Source organism: Astyanax mexicanus, chromosome 6 (assembly GCF_023375975.1).
Source record: "Astyanax mexicanus isolate ESR-SI-001 chromosome 6, AstMex3_surface, whole genome shotgun sequence".
In the NCBI taxonomy this organism is placed as follows: domain Eukaryota; kingdom Metazoa; phylum Chordata; class Actinopteri; order Characiformes; family Acestrorhamphidae; genus Astyanax; species Astyanax mexicanus.
In genome coordinates, this window is record NC_064413.1 from 7,043,214 (window position 1) to 7,071,146 (window position 27,933).

The following is a 27,933-nucleotide window of genomic DNA, read 5'->3' on the forward strand; positions in this document are numbered from 1 at the left end:
TAAATAGATGAAGCTGTGGCTATTTATAAAAGCGTCTGTACTCAGGCTCACGTGGGCCTCACGGTGGGCTGGTGAGCTGCTGGAGTAGAGCCATGTGCAGACGCAGATCTGACCTGAATGTGAAAAGAAGTGATTTTAAGTAATAAAATGAAGGAAATGTAAGCAATTAAATACATTAATGCACATTAATATTCCAGAACCTACTTAACGAGGGAAAGGAACCAGGCTGCAGAAGCTCTGGTACCAGTTAAAGACCACAGAATTAGTTTGGCCTAAATAATTGGCAGCTGGATCTGGACCAGTAGCTGGAAAATTGGACTGGGCTTCACATTCTGAAGTGAGCCTCTAAATCTCTAAACATCACCAGCTCACTCTTAACACTGCACCTGTGCTTTAGCAGCATTTAGCATTGTTCAGTGTATTTAGCATTGTTTAGTGTATTTAGCATTGTTTAGTGTGTTTAGCATTGATTAGTGTATTAAGGGTGTTTTAATTGTAGTGCTGTTCAGTGCAATTAGCATTGTTCATTGTGCTTAGCATTGTTTAGGTTATTCATTGTTCTGGGTAGTGCTGTTGAGCATTTAGCGTTATTTAGTGTGTAGCATAGTTAGTGTGTTTAGCATAGTTTAGCATACCTGTCAAGTCTTCTGTCTCCCAAGCTGTTTTTGTTGCCTGCTAGAGGAATATTAAATAAATATTATTAATTGTGTAGGCCCCTTAGAACTGATATTTATTAATATTTCTTTTAATAATTTGTTCATTTATATTATAAAAGGTAAAAGAACAAATCTGAAACAAGTGAATTGTTTACATTATTACATTGCTACATGAAATCCATTGTTAGTGGACTGTTTCACATACTTTATAGAATTTGTGCACCCTTTGTTAAATTTTAAATCCATTGAGTAAAAAAATATAATATAACAGAGTGCATTCCTGACAAAAAAAGTGAAGACTTCATGTAAATATCTAGAAAAGGGTTTTGTTTACGCCACAACATTTCAGTGTCAACAAAGGTAGACCTATCAGATTCTGATAATCTAATTGTAGTTTGTAAGTGTTTCACAGGTGGTTATTTTAGATTTCTTGTAAACCTGTCTTAAAATGTAAGGGATACTTAACCTTAGTTGGGCTGGTGGGACGGCTCAAACCGGGCGGCAAAAGATTTCTCTTATTTTAAAATTCAAAACTTGACAGATATGGTTTAGTGTGTTTAGCATTGTCCTGGGTAGTATTGTTCAGTGCATTTTGCATTATTTATTGCGTTTAGCATTGTTTAGTGTGTTTAGTGCAGTTAACTTTGTTTCATGTGTTTAGCATTGTTCAATGTGATTAGCACTGTTCCTTGGCATTTAGCATTTAGAAATGACAGAAACAGTTTATAGAAATATATGCCAAAAATGAATAAGTTTATTAGAATATATTACACCCAGTAACACAGACAGTGAAACTACAGTAATACAGCATTTACTGAGAAAAGTGTTCAGATAATTAATCACCTTTTTACAGACTGTACACAGGATATGCTACAGTGATTCCACACAAAAAAATAAAAGTAAAAAAAAAAGATAATAAGCTTATATACTGTAGTGACAAAGTGCAACAACAAAAAAATGGATTCAGTATTATTATGATACAGTGTGCAATATAAAATCCTTCAAATAACACATGTACGTGTACAGGAAATGAGTGAATACAACTTTAGCAAATACAAACTGTCGCTTTTCAGTCGAAAACACAATGTATTTCCAAAATAACTTTACAAGAAAAAAAAAATAACTTTAGGGCATTTCTAGTGGTTATTTTATCTAGAATTATTTACACCATGTGCAGCTAGTTCAAATGATTTTTAAAGGAGAAATCTGGGGTGAAATGGGTGTAGTTAAACCTGATAATGAGTAAAAAGTAAATATTTTGTAGAACTTTTATCTAATGGTCCACCTCCATTCTCCTTTTACCCCTAGTATTCCAAAATACAGCGCTTTTAGCCGATGCTCCCAACAGGTTTACAATGCTAGTGATAGGGGCATAGAGGTGCCCATGCAAAGAAGTCACTATTTTACACAAGCTCAAAATAGCTCCATACTTCATTGGAAGAATTGTTAAAAAAAAGCCCTAATATTTAAAAACACACTGTATAAGTATGAACAAAATTTCACCTTCTCCTGTAAAAAAACAAAACAAAACAAACAATAGAATTCAATAATAAATAATCCTTTAAAGATAAAATTAAATGAAATTACACTCAACAATTTGAAAAAAAAAGATAAAGAAATGTATTCATCTAAATTATACATTAAACAGTACACATACCTACAAATGTCACAATACATAAACACACACACACACACATTTACACACACACTTTACATTTTACAAAGTAAAACAATACAGTATTGCATTATAAAATCACATGTACATGTTGTATTACAAAATATATAAACACTCTTTTAATACAAAATAAAGGGTTTTTTTTTCCACATTTTCTTCGCTTTTTATTATTCCCCTTTTACCTCTTTATACAACCCCACCCTGAACCCTACCACCCTGTTACACTTAGGGCTGCACAATATATAATTTGGTAATGCTATTAAAAGGAGGAGCTCCTCCTCCTTTTATCTCTCCCTCGTTCCCTCCCTCTCTCTGTTCTCCTCCACTCCTCCTCCCTCTCGTATTTTCCTGGCTTCCTCCCGCGCCTCCTTCTCTTTCTTTAGCTCCGCCCTCTCCGTCTCCAGCAGCCAGGGTCCACCCAGGTACGAGAGCACCTCCTCCGGCCCAGCCCGGAGCCACGGCAGCGGGTTCAGGAGCTTCCTGAGCAGCGTGAGGGCCAGCGAGCTCAGTGTCTCGAACTGCGACGGCACGGGCACCTCCTCCACCCTCCCGTCCTCTATGTTGGCGTGGCTCCATCCGTTCTGTCCCGCCTCCCTCTCCTCCTTCTCCTTCATGCAGTTATACCAGTCTCTGAACCTGCAGTAGCCGGGGTCGTCTGAGGTGCTCTCCTCCCAGGGGAAGCAGCCCGTCAGCAGGCAGTAGGCCAGGATCCCCAGAGCCCAGCTGTCCAAACTGGGCTCCACTGACATCCATGTCTCCTCCTGGGGGTGGACGATATGATGGTACATCAGTGATATTGTGATCTATTATCTACCACGATACTTTTCGCAGAGTGTAAGATGACTCTTAAAATGCTTCATTTAAAAAAATAAAATGAGTACCAATCAATAAATGAACTCTGAAGTCATCCAGATGACTATGAAGGAACACATAAGAAATTATGTAGTAACTTAAATGTGTTAAACAAAGCAAAATACTCTGTGAAGAAGCATTTAGGTGCTCTCAACTGGGGTGCTGTTAACAAGTAACTCTTGGTCCTCCTTTCCTGTGGTAATCCTGATGAGGGCCAGTTCCATCAAATTGTTTTTGATGATCTTTGCGTCTACACTTGAGGATACTTTCTTGAAATCTTGCTATATTATGGATTAGAACATTACTCAAATAGAGCTATTCACTGTATACCTACTCTACAACTTTACAATTGATGCACATTAAGAGAAAAGAAATTCAAATAATTAACTCTTGATGAGTTCAGCACAGCTGTTAACTGAAAGCCTGGATTCCACGTGAAAATCCAGCCAAGATGTGCAAAAGTTAATGTCATCTGAGAAAAAGGAGCTACTTTAAAGAATCTAAAATATAAAACATATTTTGGTTTGTAATTCATTATGTTTTCAATGTTTTTTTTTTTGACTTTCAAAGTTTGGATGACTTTAGTATTAATCTACAATTAATAATAAATAAAGAAGAAAATGTGTCCAAACGTTTAACTGGTACTATACATAAAACAATAATAATTCTAATGATTTGTTTTAATATAACCCTCACCTCCTCTTCCTCCTCCTTCTTCCTGTGCTTGGCCTGCTCCACCTCAGGTACGCAGAACGGCGAGTTGTACCAGACGGGGCGCACCTGAGCCCCCCTCGCCCGCACCAGCCCGAAATCCCCCAGCTTCACCCAGCGGCAGCTGCGGCCGTACAGGAAGACGTTCTCGGGTTTGATGTCCCGATGCACGAAGCCCAGAGAGTGCAGGTGCGACACGGCGCCACTCAACTGTGACATCACACACTGAGCCTGTTCCTCAGTCACGCCCACCTACAGACAGACAGACAGATTAATGTTTTAATTTCAGTTAAAAAAACATAGTTTAATTTCACATCAACATTGACATTTTTCTCAGCTTTATGAGTCACCTGGAATAGTTACAGTGCCTTGCAAAAGTTTTCGGCCCCCTTGAACTTTTCAACCTTTTGCCACATTTCAGACTTCAAACATAAAGACATAAAATTTTAATTTTTGTGAAGAATCAACAACAAGTGGGACACAATCGTGAAGTGGAATGAAATTTATTGGATATTTTTAACTTTTTTCAGAAATAAAAAAACTGAAAAGTGGGGCATGTAATATTATTCTGCCCCCTTGCGTTATTACAGCTGCAAGTCGGTTGGGGTATATATTTATCAGTTTTGCACATCGAGAGACTGACATTTTTGCCCAGGCTTTCTTACAAAACAGCTGGATCTCAGTGAGGTTGGATGCAGAGTGTTGGTTTGTGAACAGCAGTTTTCAGCTCTTTCCACAGATTCTCCATTGGATTCAGGTCTGGACTTTGACTTGGTCATTTTTACACCTGGATACTTTTATTTGTGATCCGTTCTATTGTAGATTTTGCTTTATGTTTTGGATCATTGTCTTGTTGGAGGGTAAATCTCCGTCCCAGTCTCAGGTCTTCAGCAGACTCAACAGGTTTTCTTCCAGAATGGTCCTAAATTTGGCTCCATCCACCTTCATCATCAATTTTAACCATCTTCCCAAATCTGTCCCTGGTGAAAAAAAGCAGGCCCAAACCATGATGCTGCCAAAGCACTTTGTATTTAGGCCAAAATGTTCAACTTTGGTCTCATCTGACCACACAGCACCTTCTTCCACATGCTTGCTGTACAAAAACACTTTTTATGTCTTTCTTTCAACAGTGGTTTTCTTCTTGCCACTCTTCCATAAAGGCCAGATTTGTGGAGTATACGACTGATTGATGTCCTGTTGGTATACAGTGTATAGTCCTATTTGAGTAATGTTCTAATCCATATTATGGTAAGAACTACTCAACTAAATAAAAAGAAAAATACTCTAAGAAATGAAGGTCAGTCAATCTAAAACATTTCAAGAACTTCAAAAGTATTAAGTATTGAATGCAGTTGCAAATACCATCAAAATGTTATGATGGAATTGGCCCTCATCAGGACCCCCCTAAGAAAGGAAGATCAAGAGTTTCCTCTGTTGTACAGGATAAGTTTTGTTTAGAGTTACCAGCCTCAAAAATCAGAAATTAACATCTCCCCAGATAGAACCCACTTTGGTTTGTTTAACACTTTTAAGTTACTACATGAATCCTTGTGTTTTCTTTTGTTGTCTAAATGACTTCAGTATTCATTTACAATGTAGAAAAAAAAAACATTGAATGAGAAGGTGAGTCTGAACTTTTAACTGGTACTGCATACAAAGGTAGTACCTCCTCTCTATTACATTACATTATAGCTAGCATTATATTCTTTATTCCAAGCAAGAACAATTATATCTAAATCTGAATTCTATAAGATTTCTTATGATTTGAACTTCACACCTATATTATTCTTTATTGCACTGAATGTTATAATAACTGAATCAAATCAGTTTTGCTGTTTGAAGTGGATTCAGTTGAATCACCTTGTGTTGTGTGTTTACAGTGCTGGTTCTCAGTGCCGTGCTGAGCTCTCCCAGACATTACATCGCATTCAGCTGCTGACAGGAGCAGTTGTTGTGCTATCAGAGTATGGGGCATATGGGAATGTATATGGGGAATATATGGATATGTATATGTGAGAACATGTGCGTGCCTAATGGAGCTTAGGCCTCCAGCTTCCATGAAGAACCTTCACAGCATCTCCATCCATCTTCATATCATTACACTCAAACTCTCAACCTGCAGGATATTCTATGCATATGTATTGCGCTGCATATATACTCTATATATAGAGATATACACTATATATACACACACACACAGCTTGTCTAGTCCCTGTATGGAAATACTGCCAATAGAATAGGACTCCCTGGAGCAGATAAACTAGATAAACCATGCCTAAAACAAGGGGACCCTCAGTATTGCCCTGGTGGTGCTCCATCCAATACGTTTAGATGGAATGAGGTGGGGTGATGATCACCCAATATCCTGACCTGACTGATGCTGTTTTTATTGCTGAAAGCTTTCAAATCCTCACAGCGATAATCGAAAATCTAGTAGAAACCTTTCCCTGAACAGTAGAGAACTATTCTGACTGTTCAATTCAAAACATTTCAAGAACTTTGAAAGAATCCTCAAAGACTATCGAAAATGTCACGATGGAACTGGCTCTCATCAGGACTGACCCATCAGAGTTACTTCGTTTTTTTAGGCTTTTTGTTGTTTGCCCGTTGCTGCTGTCACCTGTGGTTAAATTTGCTTTGCCACATATTTGTAATACCTGTCCTCCCTCACTGCTGTCCTTCTTTTCTCTTCTAATTCATGTTCATTTTCCCTTCACAAGTTTTTATTTGTGCCTAATATGAATTCAGATCTGGCGTAAATCGGATTTCCAAACATTGCTCAACTACTTTGACTTAGTTGAACATTTCCATCCACATATACAATCAAAAGGGTTTGGTCTGTAACCATCGGTGGCTTCTTTTCTATTGGCTGACCTGTCCTGAGTTTCTGCCAATCACGTTTTTTGTTTGCGAAATGTAAAAAAAGTTTCCCAGTGTAACAGTTACTTCAGAACTTCCAGTATAGTCGTGTTTTTTGGTAAGTTTGTTTTTTCAGCTTTTCAACATGAATATTCTTTCTTTCATTCATTCTACACTGGAAAAAAAGTGGAATACATTAATTTACCCACATTTTAACAGCTTTAAACTGTCAGTTTAAGGAAACTGTGGTATAAAATAGATTCTGTTGTTAAAAAAAATAATTTATTGTAAGATTTACTGTTGTTATGTGGATATATTTCTGTCAATATACAGAAAATTAACATAAAAAGTTACTGTTATATTTTGGAATTGTAAAGTTTTGACACAATCGAATGTTGCCATTATACTTCGTGATTTAGCATAAAAAGTTCAAGTGTAATTTACAATTTTGTATGTCATAAAAAATTACACAGTCTTTTATGTTTTATTTTTTTAAGATCAGCACTCGGACAGTTCTCACCTCCGATACGATGACATCGTACAGGTCTCCGTAGAGCGCTGCCTGCTGGGCGAAGATGTAGTGAGAGGGTGTGGAGAAGAAGATCCCCAGAGCGCGAGTGAGCGAGGGATGGGTGCAGAACGAGAGGGAGAGGTTGTACTCGCGCAGGAACGCCAGCAGGGTGGTGGAGCGGCGGGGGAAGAACTTCAGGGCCATGGGGGTTCCTAGAGAACAGAGAAAAATGACAAGAATTAAAAAATTTAAGTGAAGGATATTGAAGAAAATACAGAATGCTTGTGCAAATTAAATGGTTTCCACCTAGGGCTGTTGTTTTGCTGGTGGCAGGTGGTTGCTATGAGGTTGCGAGGAGGTTTGTAGGCATTCTCTAGGTTTTGCTAGGTGGTTCCTGTGGTGTAGCAGGTATATATTTTGAGGTTGCTAGGAGGTTTATAGGCTTTCTCTAGTTTTTTTTAGGTGGTTTATGTTGTTTCTCGGTGGTGTATTTGGTGGTTGCTAGAAGGTTGCAAAGTTTTGTCTAGGTTTTACTAGGTGGTTTATGTGGTGTACCAGGTGGTTGCTATAAGGTTGCTAGTAAGTTGCTAGGCTTTGTCTAGAATTTGCTAGGTGGTTTATGTGGTGTACCAGGTGGTTGTGTCTTTAGGTTGCTAGAAAGGTTCTAGGCTTTCTCTAGGTTTTGCTAGATGGTTTATGTGGTGTACCAGGTGGTTGCTAGAAACTTACAAGGCTTTCTCTAGGTTTTGCTAGATGGTTTATGTTGTTTGGTTTAGGTGGTTGCTGATGGTTGATGGTTTAGGTGGTTGCTATGAGGTTCCTAGGCGCTTATTAGGCTTTCCTTAGGTTTTGCTAAGTGGTTTGTGTGGTGTACCAGGTGGTTGGTTTTTTAGGTTGCTAGGAGGTTTCTAGACATTCTCTAGGTTTTGCTAAGTGGTTTCTGTGGTGTACCAGGTGGTTGGTTTTTTAGGTTGCTAGGAGGTTTCTAGGCTTTCTCTAGGTTTTGCTAGATGGTTTATGTGGTGTACCAGGTGGTTGCTAGGAGCGTACTAGGCTTTCTCTAGGTTTTGCTATGTGGTTGCTGTGGTGCTGCTAGATGAAATAGTGGAATCATGTTAGTGGTTAAATGGTTGCTAAGGTTTTACTAAGTTGTTGTTTTAGTGTTGCTAGGTGGTTCCTTTGAGGTTGATTAATAGTTGTTGCTACAATATATAATATACTTAGTGGTGGCTAGGTAGTTTCTAGGTTATTACAGTATAGCAAGGGGTTGCCAAAGTGTTGTTATTATTGTTGTTGTTGTTGTTGTTAGATGGGTGTTAATGGTTGATAAGGTGTTGCTTGCTACAGTATCCCAGGTAGTTGCTGTAGGTTTGGTAGGTAGTTGCTGGTATGTGGTTGATATTGTGTTGTTAGGTGGTTGCTGTGGTGTTTCTTTGGTTTTCCATGTGGTTGCTATTATAATGCCATGTGCAAAAACTACTTAAACGAACTAATCTTTTTTCCATTTTTACTAAATGGCCCAACACAACCTGGAAAATGTTTAATTGTATTATACAAGTAGTGAATAAGTAGCGTTTTTGTGCAATATAAAACTATTTTTAAAGGTTTTACATTTTTTTAAATGTCAAAACTAATGTAAAATGTGTGTGTGTGTGTGTGTGTGTGTGTGTGCGGCCCTGACCTCTCCGTTTGTGCACGGCCAGCATGACCTTGCCGTATGACCCCTCCCCCAACTTCTTCACCACTTTGAAGTGCTCTGAGGTCACCATTGATGTCATGGACTGGGCCGTGAGATAGCACAGCTCGTCCAGCTCCTGCATGTGGTCCTGAAAACAAAACACACCCTGTGCTCAGTTTCCAGTGCAGAGGTCCAGATAAATTATATTATATTAATAGTACAGTTGCATAATATTTCACAATCTAACTTAATTGAAAGAGCAGACGCTGTACTATAGTGAATGTATGAGTACTATAGCACAATCTAACTCAAGGAAATGCAATAACTACTATAATAAAATTATCTGTACTGTTTCACAACTTAAGTAAGTTAAAAGGGCAGACACCATACTATATTAAAAGTAAGGGTATTTTGTAATGATCAATGTAAAGTCATTATAACAGTAGAAACTGTACTATATTAAATTTTTTGGTACTGTGTCATAATCTAATTCAATAAAAAGAGTGGAAACTGTACTATATTGAAATTATTGGTACTGTGTCATGATCTAACTTAATTCAAAGAGTGCAAAAACTGCATGTAGTAAACATAGGGGTACTGAATCACAATCAAATGAAATAAAAAAGAGCAGAAACTGTACTCTAGTGAAAATATAGGTACTGTATTACAATTTAATTAAATTAAAAGAGCAGAAACTGTATTGTAGTGCAAATATGGGTACTGTATAACAATATAACTCAATTAAAAGAGCAGAAACTATACTATAGTGAAAATACAGATATTGTATCAGAATTTAACTCAATTACAAAAGCTGAAACTGTATTGTAGTGAAAGGATGGGTACTGTATGACAGTCTAACTCAATTGAAAGAGCAGAAACTATAGTATAGTGAAAATATGGGTACAGTATCACAATCTAACTCAATTAATAGAGCAAAAACAGTACTATAGTGACAAATACAGGTACTATATCACAAGCTAACTCAATTAAAACAGCAAAAACTGTACTATAGTAAAAATATGGGTACAGTGTCACAGTCTAACTCAATAATAGAGCAAAAACTGTACTATAGTGAAAATATGGGTGCTGTATCACAATCTAACTCAATTAATCTTGTGAGCCAGTTTAACTCAGGCTAAAACAGGCGAACTCTAGCTAACATTTTTAACCCAAACTAAGACAGGTTAAATCTTGCAAGCCAGTTTAACAGGCTAACTCTAGCTTATCATTTTTTACTAAAACTTAGACAGGCTAACTCTAGCTAATCGTTTTTTTACTAAAACTTAGACAGGCTAACTCTAGCTTATCATTTTGTATTAAAACTTAGACAGGCTAACTCTAGCTTATCATTTTGTACTAAAACTTAGACAGGCTAACTCTAGCTTATCATTTTGTACTAAAACTTAGACAGGCTAACTCTAGCTAATCGTTTTTTTTTACTAAAACTTAGACAGGCTAACTCTAGCTTATCATTTTGTACTAAAACTTAGACAGGCTAACTCTAGCTTATCATTTTGTACTAAAACTTAGACAGGCTAACTCTAGCTTATCATTTTGTACTAAAACTTAGACAGGCTAACTCTAGCTTATCATTTTGTACTAAAACTTAGACAGGCTAACTCTAGCTTATCATTTTGTACTAAAACTTAGACAGGCTAACTCTAGCTAATCGTTTTTTTTACTAAAACTTAGACAGGCTAACTCTAGCTAATCGGTTTTTTTACTAAAACTTAGACAGGCTAACTCTAGCTTATCATTTTGTACTAAAACTTAGACAGGCTAACTCTAGCTTATCATTTTGTACTAAAACTTAGACAGGCTAACTCTAGCTAATCGTTTTTTTTTTACTAAAACTTAGACAGACTAACTCTAGCTAATCTTTTTTGTTTTCAAGTTTTTTTATTGGTTTTAGCAAACTATTGCACCGGCATGAGGTTTATTACAAATAATATGTGGCAAACATGAAAAGGTACTGTTCTTTCTCTTCATACCTATATTTTTAATTCGAACTAAGACAGGCTAACTCTAGCCAGCCAGTTTAACTCAGGCTAAGACAGGCTAACTTGAGCTAACAAATAGCTAATGACAGATTAATTCTATTATATTATTTATTTGTTTTTGTTTGTTTCTTTCCATTCTTAGGTCATGCTATTGTTCTGTAAAGCATGATAAATAGTTGCAGTGGTCGCTGTATTCTGGTGACAGTGACGTCTATCAGCAGACACTGAGAGATTTTGTGCAGATGACATATAGCTATATGTGTATAAGTGCAGACTTATATAACAGTCTTGACATGGGATTTCCCATCTGTCAGAGCTATGGCTAGCCTGTGCATTCACACTATTCATGATATGGGACACAGAGCGGACAATAGCATTATTAACTTATGCAGCTGCTCCAAATACAGTATTTGATTTTTCTCGTCTTCATGGAGCACAAAGCTATTAGCTCATTGCCACCCCTATATATAACCTACCTGTCAAAAGTTTTTAGAACACCCCTGTTTGTTAGTAGTCCAGTGACAGTGCTGCATGTCCCCGACAAGCTGCTTTTTTATTTTCTTATCTTAGGAATGACTTATCTTAGGAATGAAGTGCAGTAGCACTTCACCTGTCAGACCTCCACTTCTTCTCTTCACTGCTGAAGCTGAGGTTTTCTCCAGTTCCCAAAGAACTTACTGCCCTTTGGCTTCATTTGTATTTTTTTTTTAAGAAAATACTTATAGTTACTTAGAGTTTTCTGTGTTTCTGTGTGTTTTTCTAGTTTTTTATTTGATGAAAATGTGACTGTGCTGTGTGTAAATGCTGCAGTAGAGAATGATTTTTTCCATTTTTTTCCAATATATACAAATTTGCGAAAGAAGCCATTTCTGCAAGCACGCCACAAACAGAGTCGCCTGAGGTGTGCTTTTGCTTTTGCACACCTCATGCGACTCTGTTTGTGGCGTGCTTGAAGAAATGGCTTCTTTCGCATCACTCTCCCATACAGCTTCTCCTTGTGTAATGTGCGCTGTATTGTTGAGCGATGCACAGTGACACCATCTGCAGCAAGATGATGCTGCAGCTCTTTGGAGGTGGTCTGTGGATTGTCCTTGACTGTTCTCACCATTCTTCTTCTCTGCCTTTCTGATATTTTTCTTGGCCTGCCACTTCTGGGCTTAACAAGAACTGTCCCTGTGCTCTTCCATTTCCTTACTATGTTCCTCACTGTGGAAACTGACAGGTTAAATCTCTGAGACACATTTTTGTATCCTTCCCCTGAACAACTATGTTGAACAATCTTTGTTTTTAGATCATTTGAGAGTTGTTTTGATGAGCCCATGATGCCACTCTTCAGAGGAGATTCAAATAGGAGAACAACTTGCAATTGGCCACCTTAAATACCTTTTCTCATGATTGGATACACCTGGCTATGAAGTTCAAAGCTCAATGAGGTTATCAAACCAATTTTGTGCTTCAGTAAGTCAGTAAAAAGTAGTTAGGAGTATTCAAATCAATAAAATGATAAGGGTGCCCATACTTTTGCACCGGTCAAATTTTGGTTTAATGCATATTGCACATTTTCTGTTAGTACAATAAACCTCATTTCATTCCTGAAATATTACTGTGTCCACCAGTTATTAGATATATCAAACTGAAATGGGTGGTGTAAACACCCAAATATTTAGAACCAAAAATGATTAAGATTAATAGGGGTGCCCAAACTTTTTCATATGACTGTAAAACATTTTAAATATTGATGATTTACACCCAAATTTCCACTTTCAATTTCAGAAATTAAATGATCAGAAATTAAACATTTTTTCATATTAAATGATCTAGTCTATAAGTGAGTAACGTCTTGCATTGGGATTTCCCATCTGTCAGAGCTACAGCTCAGCCTTAGCATTCACAGCTTCTGTGATTTGGCACACCGAGCGGACAATAGCATTATTAACTGCTGCAGCTGCTGGAAATGGACACTTCTTCTCGTCTTCATGGAACACAAGGCTATCAGTTCACTGCCCTCCCGCCACCCAACCCCACGCTCCCATATCTACCGGTGACCTTCCTCAGCCAGCGTTCTTTCATATATATCTGCGTCAGGCGCTGCCAGTGCTAATTACCCTTCATTTCGGGAGGTTTGCCATACCAGCGGATCCCTTAGCAGCTTGTACTAACACTGATCGGCCGTATCGTTCCCTGAGGAACACGCGCGAGTGGAATACCACCTAATTGCACGGCTTTAACCGGCATTCCATTATTAGCGGTATGGGAGCGCATAGCGCACCACAGGCCCGCCGTGCCAGGACTGTGTTCTGGGTTGCCAGGCGACGTCAAGTGGGCTACCAAGCTGTCCTCGTCTCGCTGATAGAGGCCACGGGAGCGGGCTTTGATGCAGAGCCAAGGCTGCAGCAACTTGCTACGTTTTCCATGCAACTAAAATAAGTCCCACCGCCAGGTTCAAGGCCTGCCTGACCCGACTGGGTCAAGTATCACAAAGTGCGAGTGTTTTTACACTCTAAATAACCTGACAAGTTGACAAATTTCTCAGAGAAGTAAATGTGGATCGCTTCCCGCCACTGTTCTAAGAAAACCTCTCTCCGTAAAGAAGAAGGTAGAAGGCAGTGTGAGATTAATACTGTTTGTGACTAACTAATTATTATTAATAATGTAGCTGAAAAAAACAGTCATGTCCTAAAATGTGACCAGATTAAATGATAAAAAAAAGTAGGAGATGTGGTGTTCCCTCTTTGTTTAGATTAGTGTGTGATACTACCGTCACCATGTTTGAAGGCTGCTACAACAGTGTGGCTATACTTTTGCAGCAGTGTGGCTAAGCCTGTCACAATAATTGCAATATTGATTTATCTTTCAATAAATGAACATGATCGCAATAATTTTTGATAATCCTGATATCATCTATTGTGTTTATTTGAATGTTTATTTACATATATATCAGTGAACACTATTTTAGCCAGTCATGCCTCAATAACTTTGACTCCAAACACACAGTGTGGACTAAAGTAGGTAAAGAAATAAGTATATAATTCCCAAACTAATTATAATAAATTATTCATTCAAATTTTGTTGTCTTTAAAAAGTGAAAATTGCTTTTTTATGCTATTCTGCTACGAAAAAAAATATTATGTATAGCAATAATTCCTTAGACAATATATAGACAAAAAAAATCTTAATTAACCCAGTACAGATCAGCCTCATTTCCATTGTTATAAATGTGCAAAACAGCTAAACCTGTCAGTGTCCAATTAAACCCTCCCACAGACTGTGTCCCTGAATCAGTCATAAAATCACACAATGTCCCGCCAGCACTCGGTCCCTGTAACTGAATACTCATGGATCTGCTTCACCGCAGCCTGCCACAGTCATGTGCTGGCATGGCAGGAATCACACAGACTTTATTTCACTCGCCATCCGCTCGGTGCATGGCAGGCTGGACCAGTCCGCTGCCCCGCTGTTGTGTTATACGACCTCGTTATACGCCCAGGGATCTAGCCAGATCGTTAAGAGATTTAAAGGGGAGTAAAACTAATAAAGAAATAAAACCTGAACATCAGTGCACCTGTAAACATTACTCTCACTAATGTCCAGTTACTACTGATACTGCAATATTACAACTAATATTATTAATATGACTGCTACTGCTACTGCTGCTATTGTTAATACTACTGCTTCTACTATTACTGCCACTGCTATTATTACTTTTACTACTGCTTCCATTCTGTGACTACTGCTACTACTGCTGCTATTACTACTGCTATAATTACTATAACCCATACTATTACTACTACTACTGCTATCATTACTTCTTCTACTACTGTTACTACTACTACTGATATATTACTACTGCAACTATTACTGTTGCTACTGTTGCTATTATTACAACTACTGTAACTATTTCTGCTATTACTATTGCTGTTATTACTATTACTATTACTGCTATTATTACTATAATTCATACTATAACTACTACTGCTATTACTACTGGTATTATTACTATAACTCATACTATACAGTCATATGAAAAGGTTTGGGCACCCCTATTAATCTTAACCATTTTTAGTTCTAAACATTTGGATATTTGCAACAGCCATTTCAGTTTGATATATCTAATAACTGATGGACACAGTAATATTTCAGGATTGAAATGAGCTTTATTGTACTAACAGAAAATGTGCAATATGCATTCAACCAAAATTTGACCGGTGCAAAAGTATGGGCACCCTTATCATTTTATTGATTTGAACTACTTGTTACTGACTTACTGAAGCACAAAATTGGTTTGGTAACCTCATTGAGCTTTGAACTTTATAGCCAGGTGTATCCAATCATGAGAAAAGGTATTTAAGGTGGCCAATTGCAAGTTGTTCTCCTATTTAAATCTCCTCTGAAGAGTGGCATCATGGGCTCATCAAAACAACTCTCTCTGCAAGCACGCCACAAACAGAGTCGTCTGAGGTGTGCAAAAGCAAAAGCGCACCTCATGCGACTCTGTTTGTGGCGTGCTTGCAGAAATGGCTTCTTTCGCATCCCTCTCCCATACAGCTTCTCCTTGTGCAAAGTGCGCTGTATTGTTGACCGATGCACAGTGACACCATCTGCAGCAAGATGATGCTGCAGCTCTTTGGAGGTGGTCTGTGGATTGTCCTTGACTGTTCTCACCATTCTTCTTCTCTGCTTTTCTGATATTTTTCTTGTCCTGCCACTTCTGGGCTTCACAAGAACTGTCCCTGTGATCTTCCATTTCCTTACTATGTTCCTCACAGTGGAAACTGACAGGTTAAATCTCTGAGACAACTTTTTTATCCTTCCCCTGAACATACTATTACTGCTATAATGACTGCTAGTTTTACTACAGCTTCTATTACCATTACTGCTGCTTCTACTTATTATTACTACTACTACTACTTCTGCTACAATTCCATAACTACTGCTGCTACTATTACTGCTTCTCTGCTGCTGTCTCTACTGCAACTAATGTCATTATGCTACTTCTGCAAAAACATATGCTTCTGTTCTTATTACTGCTCCAACTGCTGATACTACTGAATACTACTTTCATTACTAAATGCTGCAGATTTACTGCACATTTACAATTGCAAATAATAAAAATCATAAAATTGTGAAAAAAAAAGAAAAATATGAATGAGAAATTGAATGGGACATTTTAATTAAATTAACTTTTCATTAAATTGTTTTATTAAATAAATATAAAATTCAGAAAGTCTAGTAATTATCCAGTATGATCTGGTTTGAGAACTGCAACATCTTGGATCTACACCACAATCTGCATCCGCAAAGCCAACAGTATTGTAGACGACCCAACTTATCCCTCATACAGACTTTTCGCTCTGCAGGAGATACAGGAGCATCAGAGCCTCCACTACCAGACTCTGCTACAGCTTCTTCCACCAGACAGTCAGACTCCTCAACACACAGAGCCTCCACTACCAAACTCTGCAACAGCTTCATCTACCAAGCAGTCAGACTCCCCAACACACAGAGACAGAGCTGAACACCCCCCCAACACACCCACCACTCACTCACACAGAACTGAACTGAACTCTCCCACTACTCTTCACACACACACACAAACTGTACAGAAACAACCTCTATACTCACACACACACACACACACACACACACACTCAGCAGACAGAGACTGAAATATTCTATAGAAACTATAAACTCTCTCACTCAGTTACTACTGTGATCATATGTGTGCTATATGTTACAGTATGTTACAGATCTCTGCACCTTATTCTCACCATGTACATTTAATTTGTACCATATCGTTCACGCACTGTCCTGTCTGTTAAATTGTCTCGTCTGTAGTATTTACTGTATTAATTGTATTATTATACGTCTATGTTGCACTATCATTACACGTTCCGGAGTAACGTATATGCGTTACACTGTGTACCTGTACTCAGATCTGTTGACCATAAAAGCCTCTCACTTACTAAAACTATTATTTAGCATTAAAGTGTTACAATTATTGCATGATGTTCCAATGAAGCTCTAATAACATTAATATCTAGACTGAACTTCTAATAATATCAATATCCAGAATAAAACTCTAATAACATTAATATCAAGAATGAAGCTCTAATAACATTAATATCAAGAATGAAGCTCTAATAACATTAATATCCAGTATGAAGCTCTAATAACATTAATATCCAGAATGAAGCTCTAATAACATTAATATCCAGAATGAATCTCTAATAACATTAATATCCAGAATGAAGCTCTAATAACATTAATATCCAGAATGAAGCTCTAATAACATTAATATCCAGAAAGAAGCTCTAATAACATTAATATCCAGAATGAAGCTCTAATAACATTAATATCAAGTGTGAATGAAGCTCTAATAACATTAATATCCGGTATGAAGCTCTAATAACATTAATATCAAGTGTGAATGAAGCTCTAATAACATTAATATCCAGAATGAAGCTCTAATAACATTAATATCCAGTATGAAACTCTAATAACATTATTATTCAGTGTTAAGCTTTAATAACATTAATTCCAGAATAAAGCTCTAATAACATTAATATCCAGTGTGAATAAGGCTCTAATAACATGAATATCCAGAATAGACTTCTAATAACATTAATATCCAGTATGAAGCTCTAATAACATTAATATCCAGTGTGAATAAAGCTGTAATAACATTAATAGCCAGAATGAATGAAGCTCTAATAACATTAATATCCAGAATGAAGCTCTAATAAAATTAATATCCAGAATAACATTCTAATTACATTAATATCAAGAGTGAATTAATCATTAATAATAATAATATCCATAATTAAGGTTTACTGACTTTAATATGCAGGATGAAGTTCTAGTAACATTAATAACTCATATGAAACTCCAAAAACATTAATATCCAGTGTAAATGAAGCACTGGTAACATTTATATCCAGAATAAAGTTTTAGTAAAATGAATATTAATCAATTTTAATATCAGCAGTTTTTAAAACTGATCACTGAATCTGTAAAGTCTGATTAGTAGTATAGAAGTTCATCACTTACAGTCATTGCTGAAAGGCCTGGTCTGAAGTGTCCTGATGTCCAGTTGTTCTCTTTATGCAGCTCTGTCCATTTACACTGCACTGTCCTTCTGTCCTTCTGTCCTTCTGTCCACTGAGCTCAGCAGTGTGCAGGAGCCACTTTATCAGCTGTGTATCTTTTAGAGGCACTGCCTGTTCTTCATACACCATGTGGCTCTGTGTGTGTGTGTGTGAGTGTGGGTGTGTAAGTGTGTGTTTGATTGGTCTGTTCTCTAACAAGCCCTACCCATCTTCACTAACATATACTATCTAGTCCTGCTGCCTATCTTCAGTGTCTGTGTGCATCTCTCTCACTCTGCTACATTTAGGCTACTGTTCTGCAGGCATTCTTCTGTGTGTGTGTGTGTGTGTGTGTGTGTGTGTGTGTGTGTGTGTGTGTGCGTAGATAAATGCATGACTATGTAAACCAACTGTTTTCCACTGCTGTTTCTCACTAAATAAGTCTTAATAAAACAATATTAAAAACTGTTTTTAGACAAAGTTAAACGGGACATATCATGCAAATCTTGGGTCTCGGCTGCCCCTATAAACACTGAAAGCCCAAAAAAATCCATCCATCCATTCTCTGTGAATCAGCTAAAAGATCAGGAATCATTTGCTTTTTGATCATATGCAAGAAAACCTGCATGGAACATGCTTAGAACCCCCTCCACAGAGCCCCACTCACTAGATCTAGTTGAAGATCAGCAATTTCGCTGGTTAAGAATCTCAGACAGTACACAGCAGGATTAGCCAGCAGACTTCGTCTGGAGAGGGATCTGTACATACTGTCCGTGGAAGGTCAGCAGATAAGGGAGATATAAGCGCTTTCGAATAGTTTCTTTCAGATGAACTAGCTTTTTTTGTTTTGCCATTTAGCACAATCTAACACTAACGTGTGGTAAACGCTCAGCATAGACAAGTGGCGTGGCTAGCAACAGCTCATTTGCATTAAAGTGTCAGAGCTGTTAAGCGGCTCAAAGGAAAGGATTGAAAGGCACAGGATGCTTCTAAACTATAGATCAGGGGTCGGCAATTAAGTTTGGCAGCGGGCCAGATATTTTCCAAGCTATTAATGGCGGGCCACAAAAAAATAATTATATTTTGGAAAATTAAGTGTAATGGGATGGAGAGCTACAGACTAGTAGCTCTCCAGCCCAGAGGGTTGTTGAACCCAATTGCAGAACAGTTGAATTGAAATAAGGTAAACCCAAGAAGAACGGAAAAAACACACACTGCTCCTTACGCGGGATCGAACCTGTGTCGCCACTGTCGTGGTAAAATAAACTACCACTGCCCCGACTAGTGAATTGGGACACAGCCAGAAAAAAAAAAAACGCCCTCATAAGGAGCACAAGAATGGGTGTAAAAACGAGAACAGGTGGAAAGTATAGTCACGCCAAGCGCGACAGGGAGAGACAGGGGAGGAATGTAAGCAAAAGCTCACCAGAGAAGCGTTTTACTGTATTATTATCGTTCATTATAGTTCAAACAAACTCACGGGCCAGATGTTTCATGCTTGCGAGCCACATCTGGCCCACGGGCCGCATATTGTCGACCCCTGCTATAGAATATAGATTTTCTCTGATTTACAGCCTACAATGTTGAGGCCAGGTAGTTAATCATAATACATGATCTATAAGCAAGTTTACCTCAATATAGCTTGGGAGGAATGACTACACACTGACAGTGAGTCTCTGAAACTGGAGGAAACACCCAGTATGCAAATGCATGGTATCTGAATCCAATGGAAAAGAAGCTGCAAGTAGCGACAGAGTAAACTTGAGCTGATTCAACATAAAGATCACATTTAAATGTATATGTGGCCACAAATGTTCATCTTACACAATGGTGGCATGTCTGTAATTGGCTGATTGGCATGCACTTTAGATACTGTGGACTAATTCAACAAACTTGATACTCTTTTTCTCTCTTTCAGCGGCCCACAAACAGAGAGGACCACCGGGAATTTTCTCTGTACTCCCAATGGCTAGTCCCATCCCTGTTCAGATGCAACTTAGCAAACCTTGGGACTCCAATGCATATCTGCAAAGCAGGTCACAATGTGGTCCTATGTAGCTCTGAAGAACCATTTTTTGGGCAAATTTCCAGAATTCAATGGGTTTTTAGTGTTGACACGGTTCTATACAGAACCATACCTGTTTTTACTAAAGAAGATGTGAGGAACACTGTACACAGAATGCTGGGAGGTGGTGCCTACAGACTCCTGGAAAATGGACAGAAATGGCTCTTCAGATCCTCTCCAGAGGCTTATCTGCAAAGCTCTAACAATCCAGTCTGTCGCTTCACACCTCCCACTCCCACTTCTCTTTTTGACCAAACCTGGGCATTCTGTCACTTGTTTGAGTGACAAAAGCAACAGCTGAAATCTCACCTTGCGGAAAGGCTAGCTGCAGCCCCCCGCTGGCCTGGAGCCAAACCCTCCTCCACCCTCTGCCAGTTTTCATTCTGTCTATTTTTCTCCCTCCGCATGTCTCAACACCTGCCTTTGCCTTCTCGAATGGATTTCCCATGATACAAACATGGCAGGGCCACTTCAGCTTACATAAGGCAAACAGTCCCTGTTATCGCGACCGTGGCCATGCAGCTTTCTGCAGCTGCCCCCCTCGCAAAACATGCTGTGATACGCACAGCGAATGGTCAAAAGTTGCACAGTAGGTGCTAGAAATTATCAGCCCAAGAGTGTGCATGTGAACCATCCCGGGCAGCGCTACATGAACTCAGTGAAAAGTGCTGTGGTATTAACACTGTTAATAAGACTCAGAGGCTACTGACTCGCACCAAGCAAAAAATGAGAGCGAAAGCCATGTTAAGTGTCTGAACTGGGTTGTTTCTTTAGTTTTATGCAGGAGCTGGAAGGCTATTGTAGCTAACATAAGCTTACAGTCATAAGCAGACATCCCACCCTGTTAGAAGCTGGTATAGAACATCTGTAGAACGACTGTTGGTGTCTGTCTAGGTTGTTTTCAGTCAGTGGCGCACCAGTGTTTTCAGTTGACAAGATATCAATACACCAAAAATGTACCTGAACACACCTTACTTTCAGACCACTACGCCCACTGGTGTAGATATATTCACAAGCACCATTGCTATTTAAACGACACAGGGCAAAGGCGTGAAAATAGACCGTTTGCAAGGTGTAAGATAGCAATAAGCATTGTAAGACGATTTGCACAGGGTGTAAGATAGGGTCAAAAGCAATCTAGGCAGACCTCAACAGTGCTGTGATATGAACACTGTAAGATTCAGAGGCTACTGGCTCGTACCAACCAAAAATGAGCTTTCCCTCTTTGTATAAACCAGAGAAGGCCATGATAAGTGTTTAAATTGTTTTTTTTTTTTTTTTTTGGTTTTTATTTTATGTTTTTATGAGCTCCAAGGCTAATGTAGCTAACAGAAGCTTACAGTCATAAGTAGACATCCCACCCTGTTAGAAGCTAGTATAAATAAGCTTCTGAATATAGCAATGAACATCTGACTCATGGCGTCTCTTTAGGTTGCTTTCGGACAATGGCACACCTGTGTTTTCAGTTGCCAAGATAGCAATACACCAGAAATGTACCTGAACACACCTCATTTCCAGACCACCACGGCCACCGGTGTAGATGTATTCACAAGCACTGTTGCTATTTAACCGACGCAGGAAAATAGACTATTCGCAGGGTGTAAGACAGCATTGAGCATTGCGACACAACTTGCGCAGTGTGTAACATATGGCCCAAAGCAATCTAAGCAGACATCAACAGTTAGATGTTCATTGCTATCTTGGCGTGCACAATGTACCACCACTGCGCTTGTTATCCACACATGCAAAAGCAGCAGTGCACAAACCCATACCATGTGCCAAAATACATTATTCTGCATCAACAAAAATATAGGTCACTGTAATATAACTTTGGTAAGTGTTAGCTAACCATGCAGGCCAATTTCCTCTGCAGAGAAGCACCATTTAAATAGCAAAATGTCAGAGTGCACATGGCTCTCAAAAGGAATGGCAAGTGAAATGCTGATTTGCTGGTTTATTTCACATTATGCAAAAAAGGCACCCATGATTAATTAAGAAAATTTGTGCATGCCTCTATCTATCTACTGTAATCTATTTTGAGAGTTTATCATTTCCTATACTTTTGCAAAATTTCATATAAACTGTGGATTAGATACAGATGTTGATATTTTGTCTCATGTTCATCTTTTAATGTCAAACCCAAATGATATTAGTCTACAGCAGAAGTAGAGGGGTTGGTTCCAATACTTTTCGAGGGGACTCTATACTGCTGTCGTTGAAGTTCAGCACATCCACCTGTAGCCAATTTGTTATTCTGTGTTCAAGGTATACAGTGTTCCTAGTCCCCAGAGATCTGGACATCTCTTGGAAACATAACTCGATTTCACAACTCAGTTGAACAGCGAACAGTGATTTAAGTTACTACTACAGGCTGTCCTGGTCCGTCCCACATGTACACTTCCATGTGTAATGTTATTTCAGCTGCCGAAGGAACATCGCGCACCAGTAGAATGTCCAAACTGACCCTGCATTAAAATTAAGATGTTTTCCCATGACAGCAGTGATGATATACGCTCTCCTAAACTGAGCAGGCCACCCTCCACTTACAGCAGCAGGACATCGCCCCGAAGTGGACACTGTGTGCTACAGCAGAAGATGACACTTGTGGACAAACGATGGAAGGTGTTTATGTCAGATAGTCATACCACAGAATCCTTGCACAACAATAGTTTAGAGTTACATCCACCCCCCACACCAACAAATACCTAGCTTTAAAAAGCCTGAATGCAGCAGATTGTTTTAGTCCATGTCAGAATTACTTATGACAGGTTATACGTCTTTAACCTTTGGTTAAGTAGATGGCAGGCGGCCTGTGTGCAGGCATGGCTCTCAGTCGCTGCGTGCACTGCACATTTTTATATTTTCTTCAGCCCTGACTCAGCTCACACCATGCTGGATGATCTGATGAGCTGAGTCAGGCGTGTTAGTGGAAGGCTGTGAGATGGGAGTAACAATGACTGGCTCACAGTCTAACCGTGTGATACACTACGCACTATACTGTTAGATTGTATATGTTACTCTTTTCCAATATTTTTATTTATTTCGAAAACAGTTAAAACACAGACTCATTTTGTTCTTATAATGCAAAGCTATATTATCGTAAACATCAAAAAAAAAAAAAAGTTGCCATCTGGATTTAATTAAATAAATGATCTGGAGTTGCTGCAGTTGGTCTGCAGGTCTGGGTTCAGCAACAGTATGTGCTGATAGAATGAGGTCAGCTGACTACCTGAATATACTGAATATAGACCAGGTTATTCCATCAATGGATTTTTTTCCCCCTGATGGCACAGGAATATTCCAAGATGACAATTTCAGGATTCATGGCATGAGATCCATATTTTTACATTTGTTTTTACATTTATTTTTACATTGTTCACCACAGAGTCCAGATCTTAACCTCACTGAGAATATTTTGGGATGTGCTGGAGAAGGCTTTGCAGACTCTTCCATTATCATTGCTGCAAGATCTTGGTGAAAAAGTAATGCAAAACTGGATTGAAATAAGACTTGTGACATTGCATCTCTGCACAGATTATCTTAATACTAGGCTTCATACATCTGCTATGTACTTGCTGGAGTGTGGGCACACGTGTGCAGTTGTGATGGATCACAGTATAAATAGTACCAATAGGGTGCTGGAATGGTATATGTTTATGCTCCATATCCAACACAATCAGATTCTCTCTATCTGGATGGAGAGATGTATCTCCTATAGTTAAGTCATTTTTACCTAAGTAAGGTAACAAAGTATTTGTACTTCGTTTCTGGGCACCTCCGGTCATGGCACAAATTCCCAGGTGTGCCTACAGCTTGAGATACAGGCCAGTACAGTACTTGTATTTGCCCTTTGTTAGTAATGGAATGTGAAGTATGCTGGAATAGGACTTCCAGTAAGCCTGGGCAGAGTTTTCCGACCCCTGCACATGCTAGCCTTCACCCTCCCTGGTTTGGTGAGCCCCGCTAGATGATTGATAAATTATGGGAAAAACAAAACAATGTAAACTATTTCCTGAGTAAATGAGTGATACTGTATTTAGTCCGACAGGAACAGGAAAGTTTTTTTTTTTAACAGTGTACCATCATTGATTTGTAACAAGTTTTAAGCATGATGCAAATGCAAGTTGGTTTTATTAGTTGCCATAACAACAAAAAACTTTAAAACAAACAACGACAGACAAACTAGTAAACAAGGACTAACAAAACCAGAAACAAAACAAACAAAAGTTAAACTATAACAAACCAGTAGTCAAACCAACAAACAAACTAAGTAAAGATAATAAACCAGTAACAAAGCTAAATACTATGATTGTTAAACGTAGCATCTTAAAATAATGACTTAGAATATTAGAATTTAGCCTCAAAGCTAGCTAACTCTAGCTACTGCTGTGTATAAGCTAGGATATATCAACCCAAACATATAGCCTTGTTAGCTACATTATTTAATGTGTAATAATCAATAAGGCACATTCTGGTGGATAAGCAGTAATAAAAAAAAACATTTATTGATGTAAAATCAGAAATATACACCAAGAAGGGTGAAACGTAGCCAGCATTGGGTGGTCCTTTTCAATACAATAAATACATCAGCAATTATCAGTTTTTTTCTAAAATAATTTTATTTCTAATTTTTCCCATTTTTCTCCCCAATTTACACGGCCAATTACCCAACCCACTCATTAGGACTCCCCATATCACTAGTAATGCCACAACACACCAGGAGGGTGAAGACTAGCACATGCTTCCTCCGATACATGTGAAGCCAGCCACCGCTTCTTTTCGAGCTGCTGCTGATGCAGCATTGCCGAGCAGCCAGCGCGCTCGGAGTTTAACGGACTTCTGACACAGACACTTACATTATTATTCTGCCACCCTAAAATAAGTAATTATTTTAAGATACTTTCTCATTATTTTTGAGATAAGTTACTTTATTATTTTGAGATACTATGTCATTACTTTGAAATACCATATGTGGTTACTGGAATGTCTTTTGCTTAAAATAAGGACTTAGTATCTATAATTAGCCAACTAGAATCTCAAAAATAATGACTTAGTATCTCAAAAACTTCTCAAAATAATGATTTAGTATCTCAAAATAACAAATTTAACATCTTAAAGCAACTACTTAGTATCTCAAAATAATAAGATAGAACCTCAAAATAATGAGATAACATCTCAAAATAACGAATTGTATGTATATTTTGAGGAATTTAGTGTAGTTTTAAATGACACTGAGCGTAAACAACCTGTTAGCTACCTCTACTTACTGTTGTGTATTAGCTTTTTATGTTATATCTACACGTGTAGCTAGCAAAATTTTTTTGTTATTTACACTATTTAACGTTTAATTATCCAAAAACACGTTTTGGTGGATATATGCTTTAATAAAATAGCACGGACTGCTGTAAAATCATAAATATTAAAGGTGAAAGGCACGGTGAACCGGGGGGTGCGGCCCTTCCGCTGAGAGGGAACGGAAGCGGAATCGCCGCCATCTCCTCGTAGCGAGCAGCTCCAGGGTCAGTACCGAGTTTACTGTGGGAAATACGGTGGATGAACCGCTATCGAGAGCCACACGACACGGGGTACGTGTAGAATGACTGTCAGACGTGTGGCCGGGCACGGAAAAGCGGGTCTGAGTGAAGCGGAACGGCCGCAGACAGCCGTGTGGCGTGAGGTGGTCGCTAAACGGTGAGTGGAATAGGGCAGAGGTGGTGGATCCAGGTCCGTGGTGTGAAAATCCTGCGCCGCGATTTCACTTCTACTGCATGGGCTCGCAGGCTGCAGCGGAGCCGGCCTGGCAGTCGGAGCGAAAACCCGGATTTTTAAACCGCGGACCTGGGTTCACCACTATTGGAATATAGTAGTTAGCAGTACCTATGGTTATCTAACCTTAGCAACGACGGCTAGCTTACGGTTTTTACGTGTTACTCCAATTAAAACTGTTAAAGCGAGTTTAGAATATAGGAGAATTAAGTATAATCTGTTGCAAACTTCCTTTTCAAGCATGTATGCTTTTTGTTTCGTTTTTAATGCTTAGTAACGTTTAAAAGCGAGGAGTGTAGACTGGCTGTGGGTGTGGGGTTGAGCTAACAGCTAATGTTAGCTAGCTAGTGTTGTCAGTAGATAAAGCTATGCATGTATAGCTATGAATATAGATAACGTTAGGTAGGTAAATAGACAGATATATTTTCCTGAGGCTAATTTACAAATTACAGCAGCCCATTGAACAGAAGTGGCAAATATAAGCTTGCTACGTAAGTAGTAAATAAATAAATCTTAGCTTAACTAACGTTAGCCACTAAGGATATACGTTAGAATGTGTAGGTAGAATAAGTAGGTAGAGAAAAATACTATAAAATACAAATACAGCAATATAATAAGAACTACAAAGTGTCCGCTGGAAGCAGTAACGTTATATAGCAGGTAAAGTAACGTTACGTGTGAAAAGTGTGTGTGTATTGTAAACATTCAGTAGGTTAAAACTAACTAACAAGTGTGAGTGAATTAAGGCTGCAAACAATCTTTCCAAATGTGTCAAAACTATTCTCATTCATTACTATTCAGGTAGAATACATAGTATAGATATTAGAGTTTAAAGTACTTTTTCAGTAGAAGGTAAAGTATCAGCTCAAGCTTTTTACTCTTTAAGTAAAAGAGTAAAAGTACTGGATTCAAAACTACTTAAAGTAATAAAGTAAAAGTAATGTAAGGAGGGGAAAAATGACATTAAGGATAAAAGCCACAGAGTCCTATAGTCCTATAGAGTCCTATAATGTTATATTAAAATGTTAATGTTGAACAATTTGGAATGCACTTGGCTCTCTAGTGTTTCAGCTGCATATATTCCTATTGAAAATGAAAGTATTTTAGTACAATGTAAATATGAAGTTCAGTTGGACATCTGTAAAACTCGAGTTCTTTTGAGTCTACATACTCATCTACATACTCATCTACATACTCATCTACATACTAGGCTACATACGTCTGCTATGTTCTTGCTGGAGTGTGGGGGGCGTGACATGATGTGCAGGTGTGATAGATCACAGTATAAACCAATAGGGAGTCGGAATGGTATATGTTTATACTTCTCTACATCCAATTACAATCAGATTTACTCTATCTGGATGGAGAGATTTATCTGGATAGGGCTTTTATTGGACGATGAGGGTCGGAATGAAAACAAGCTGAAATGAAATGAATAACGAGGCTATTTTTAAAATGTAAGGAGTGAAAAAAGTTCAGATAATTGTGTGAAAATGTAAGAAGTAGAAGTAAAAAAGTGATAAAAGTAATTACTTTAGTAAAGTATAGTTAACGAAAATTTGTACTTAAGGAAGGTAACAAAGTGTTTGTATTTCATCACTTTACTATGCTTGCTTGGTTAGTAGTCAATAAATAAATAAATATAACTAGCTACTATTGATATTCAATGTGTAGCTACATATGTAGATAAATAACGCTACAGTAAAAAACAAATACTGCAATTTAATAATAACTACAAAAACAGGTCGGAGTCAACCACTGTAAACATCATAACATGTACATTTTGTGTGTGATAGTTGTAAATATTGGAAGAAAAATATTTTAGAAAACGTGGATACGCTGTGGAAGCTTGTGTAAGCTTTGTGTCTGAGAGGATGCAGGGCAGAAAACTCTTTCCAGTGTTTTTTGAGATCTAGTTAGCTAGATTGCTGTAATAAAGTTGTGTAAAGTTGTTAGCAGCTGTTGTTGTTCTCAGCAGCTGAAGTGAGTTATTAGCTCACTGTTAACATTTCCTGTTTCAGTGCTGTTTGCTCTCCGGTTTAAGGTTTATGTTAATTAGTACAGAGTGAAACGCT

General features: G+C 38.2%; 2 protein-coding genes across 2 annotated transcripts in view; one reads left to right on the plus strand and one right to left on the minus strand.

Annotated features, from left to right (window-relative positions):
* Positions 1 to 1,388: 1,388 nt before the first annotated feature.
* Positions 1,389 to 18,199, minus strand: sbk3 (SH3 domain binding kinase family, member 3). The gene is made up of 5 exons (XM_049480518.1): positions 17,990 to 18,199; positions 8,946 to 9,090; positions 7,274 to 7,476; positions 3,880 to 4,146; positions 1,389 to 3,092 (listed from the first exon to the last, which is right to left on the minus strand). The coding sequence occupies exons 1-5, from the start codon at positions 17,993 to 17,995 to the stop codon at positions 2,616 to 2,618; spliced, it is 1,098 nt and encodes a 365-aa protein (XP_049336475.1). The 5' UTR covers positions 17,996 to 18,199; the 3' UTR covers positions 1,389 to 2,615.
* Positions 18,200 to 25,548: 7,349 nt separating this feature from the next.
* The window catches only part of epn1a (epsin 1a), a 31,132-nt gene continuing 28,747 nt past the window's right edge, over positions 25,549 to 27,933 (plus strand). Inside the window, exon 1 of the mRNA XM_049480517.1 lies at positions 25,549 to 25,783. The gene's annotated coding sequence lies outside the window, so the exon portion shown is untranslated. The remainder of the gene's footprint in view (positions 25,784 to 27,933) is intronic.

Excerpts from the sequence above, each read along its gene's own strand:
- sbk3 (XM_049480518.1), bottom strand. Across the intron at positions 4,147-7,273 it reads ACGATGTCATCGTATCGGAG|GTGGGCGTGACTGAGGAACA; the intron begins GTGAGAACTGTC and ends GTCTGTCTGTAG. Across the intron at positions 3,093-3,879 it reads AGAAGGAGGAGGAAGAGGAG|GAGGAGACATGGATGTCAGT; the intron begins GTGAGGGTTATA and ends GTCCACCCCCAG.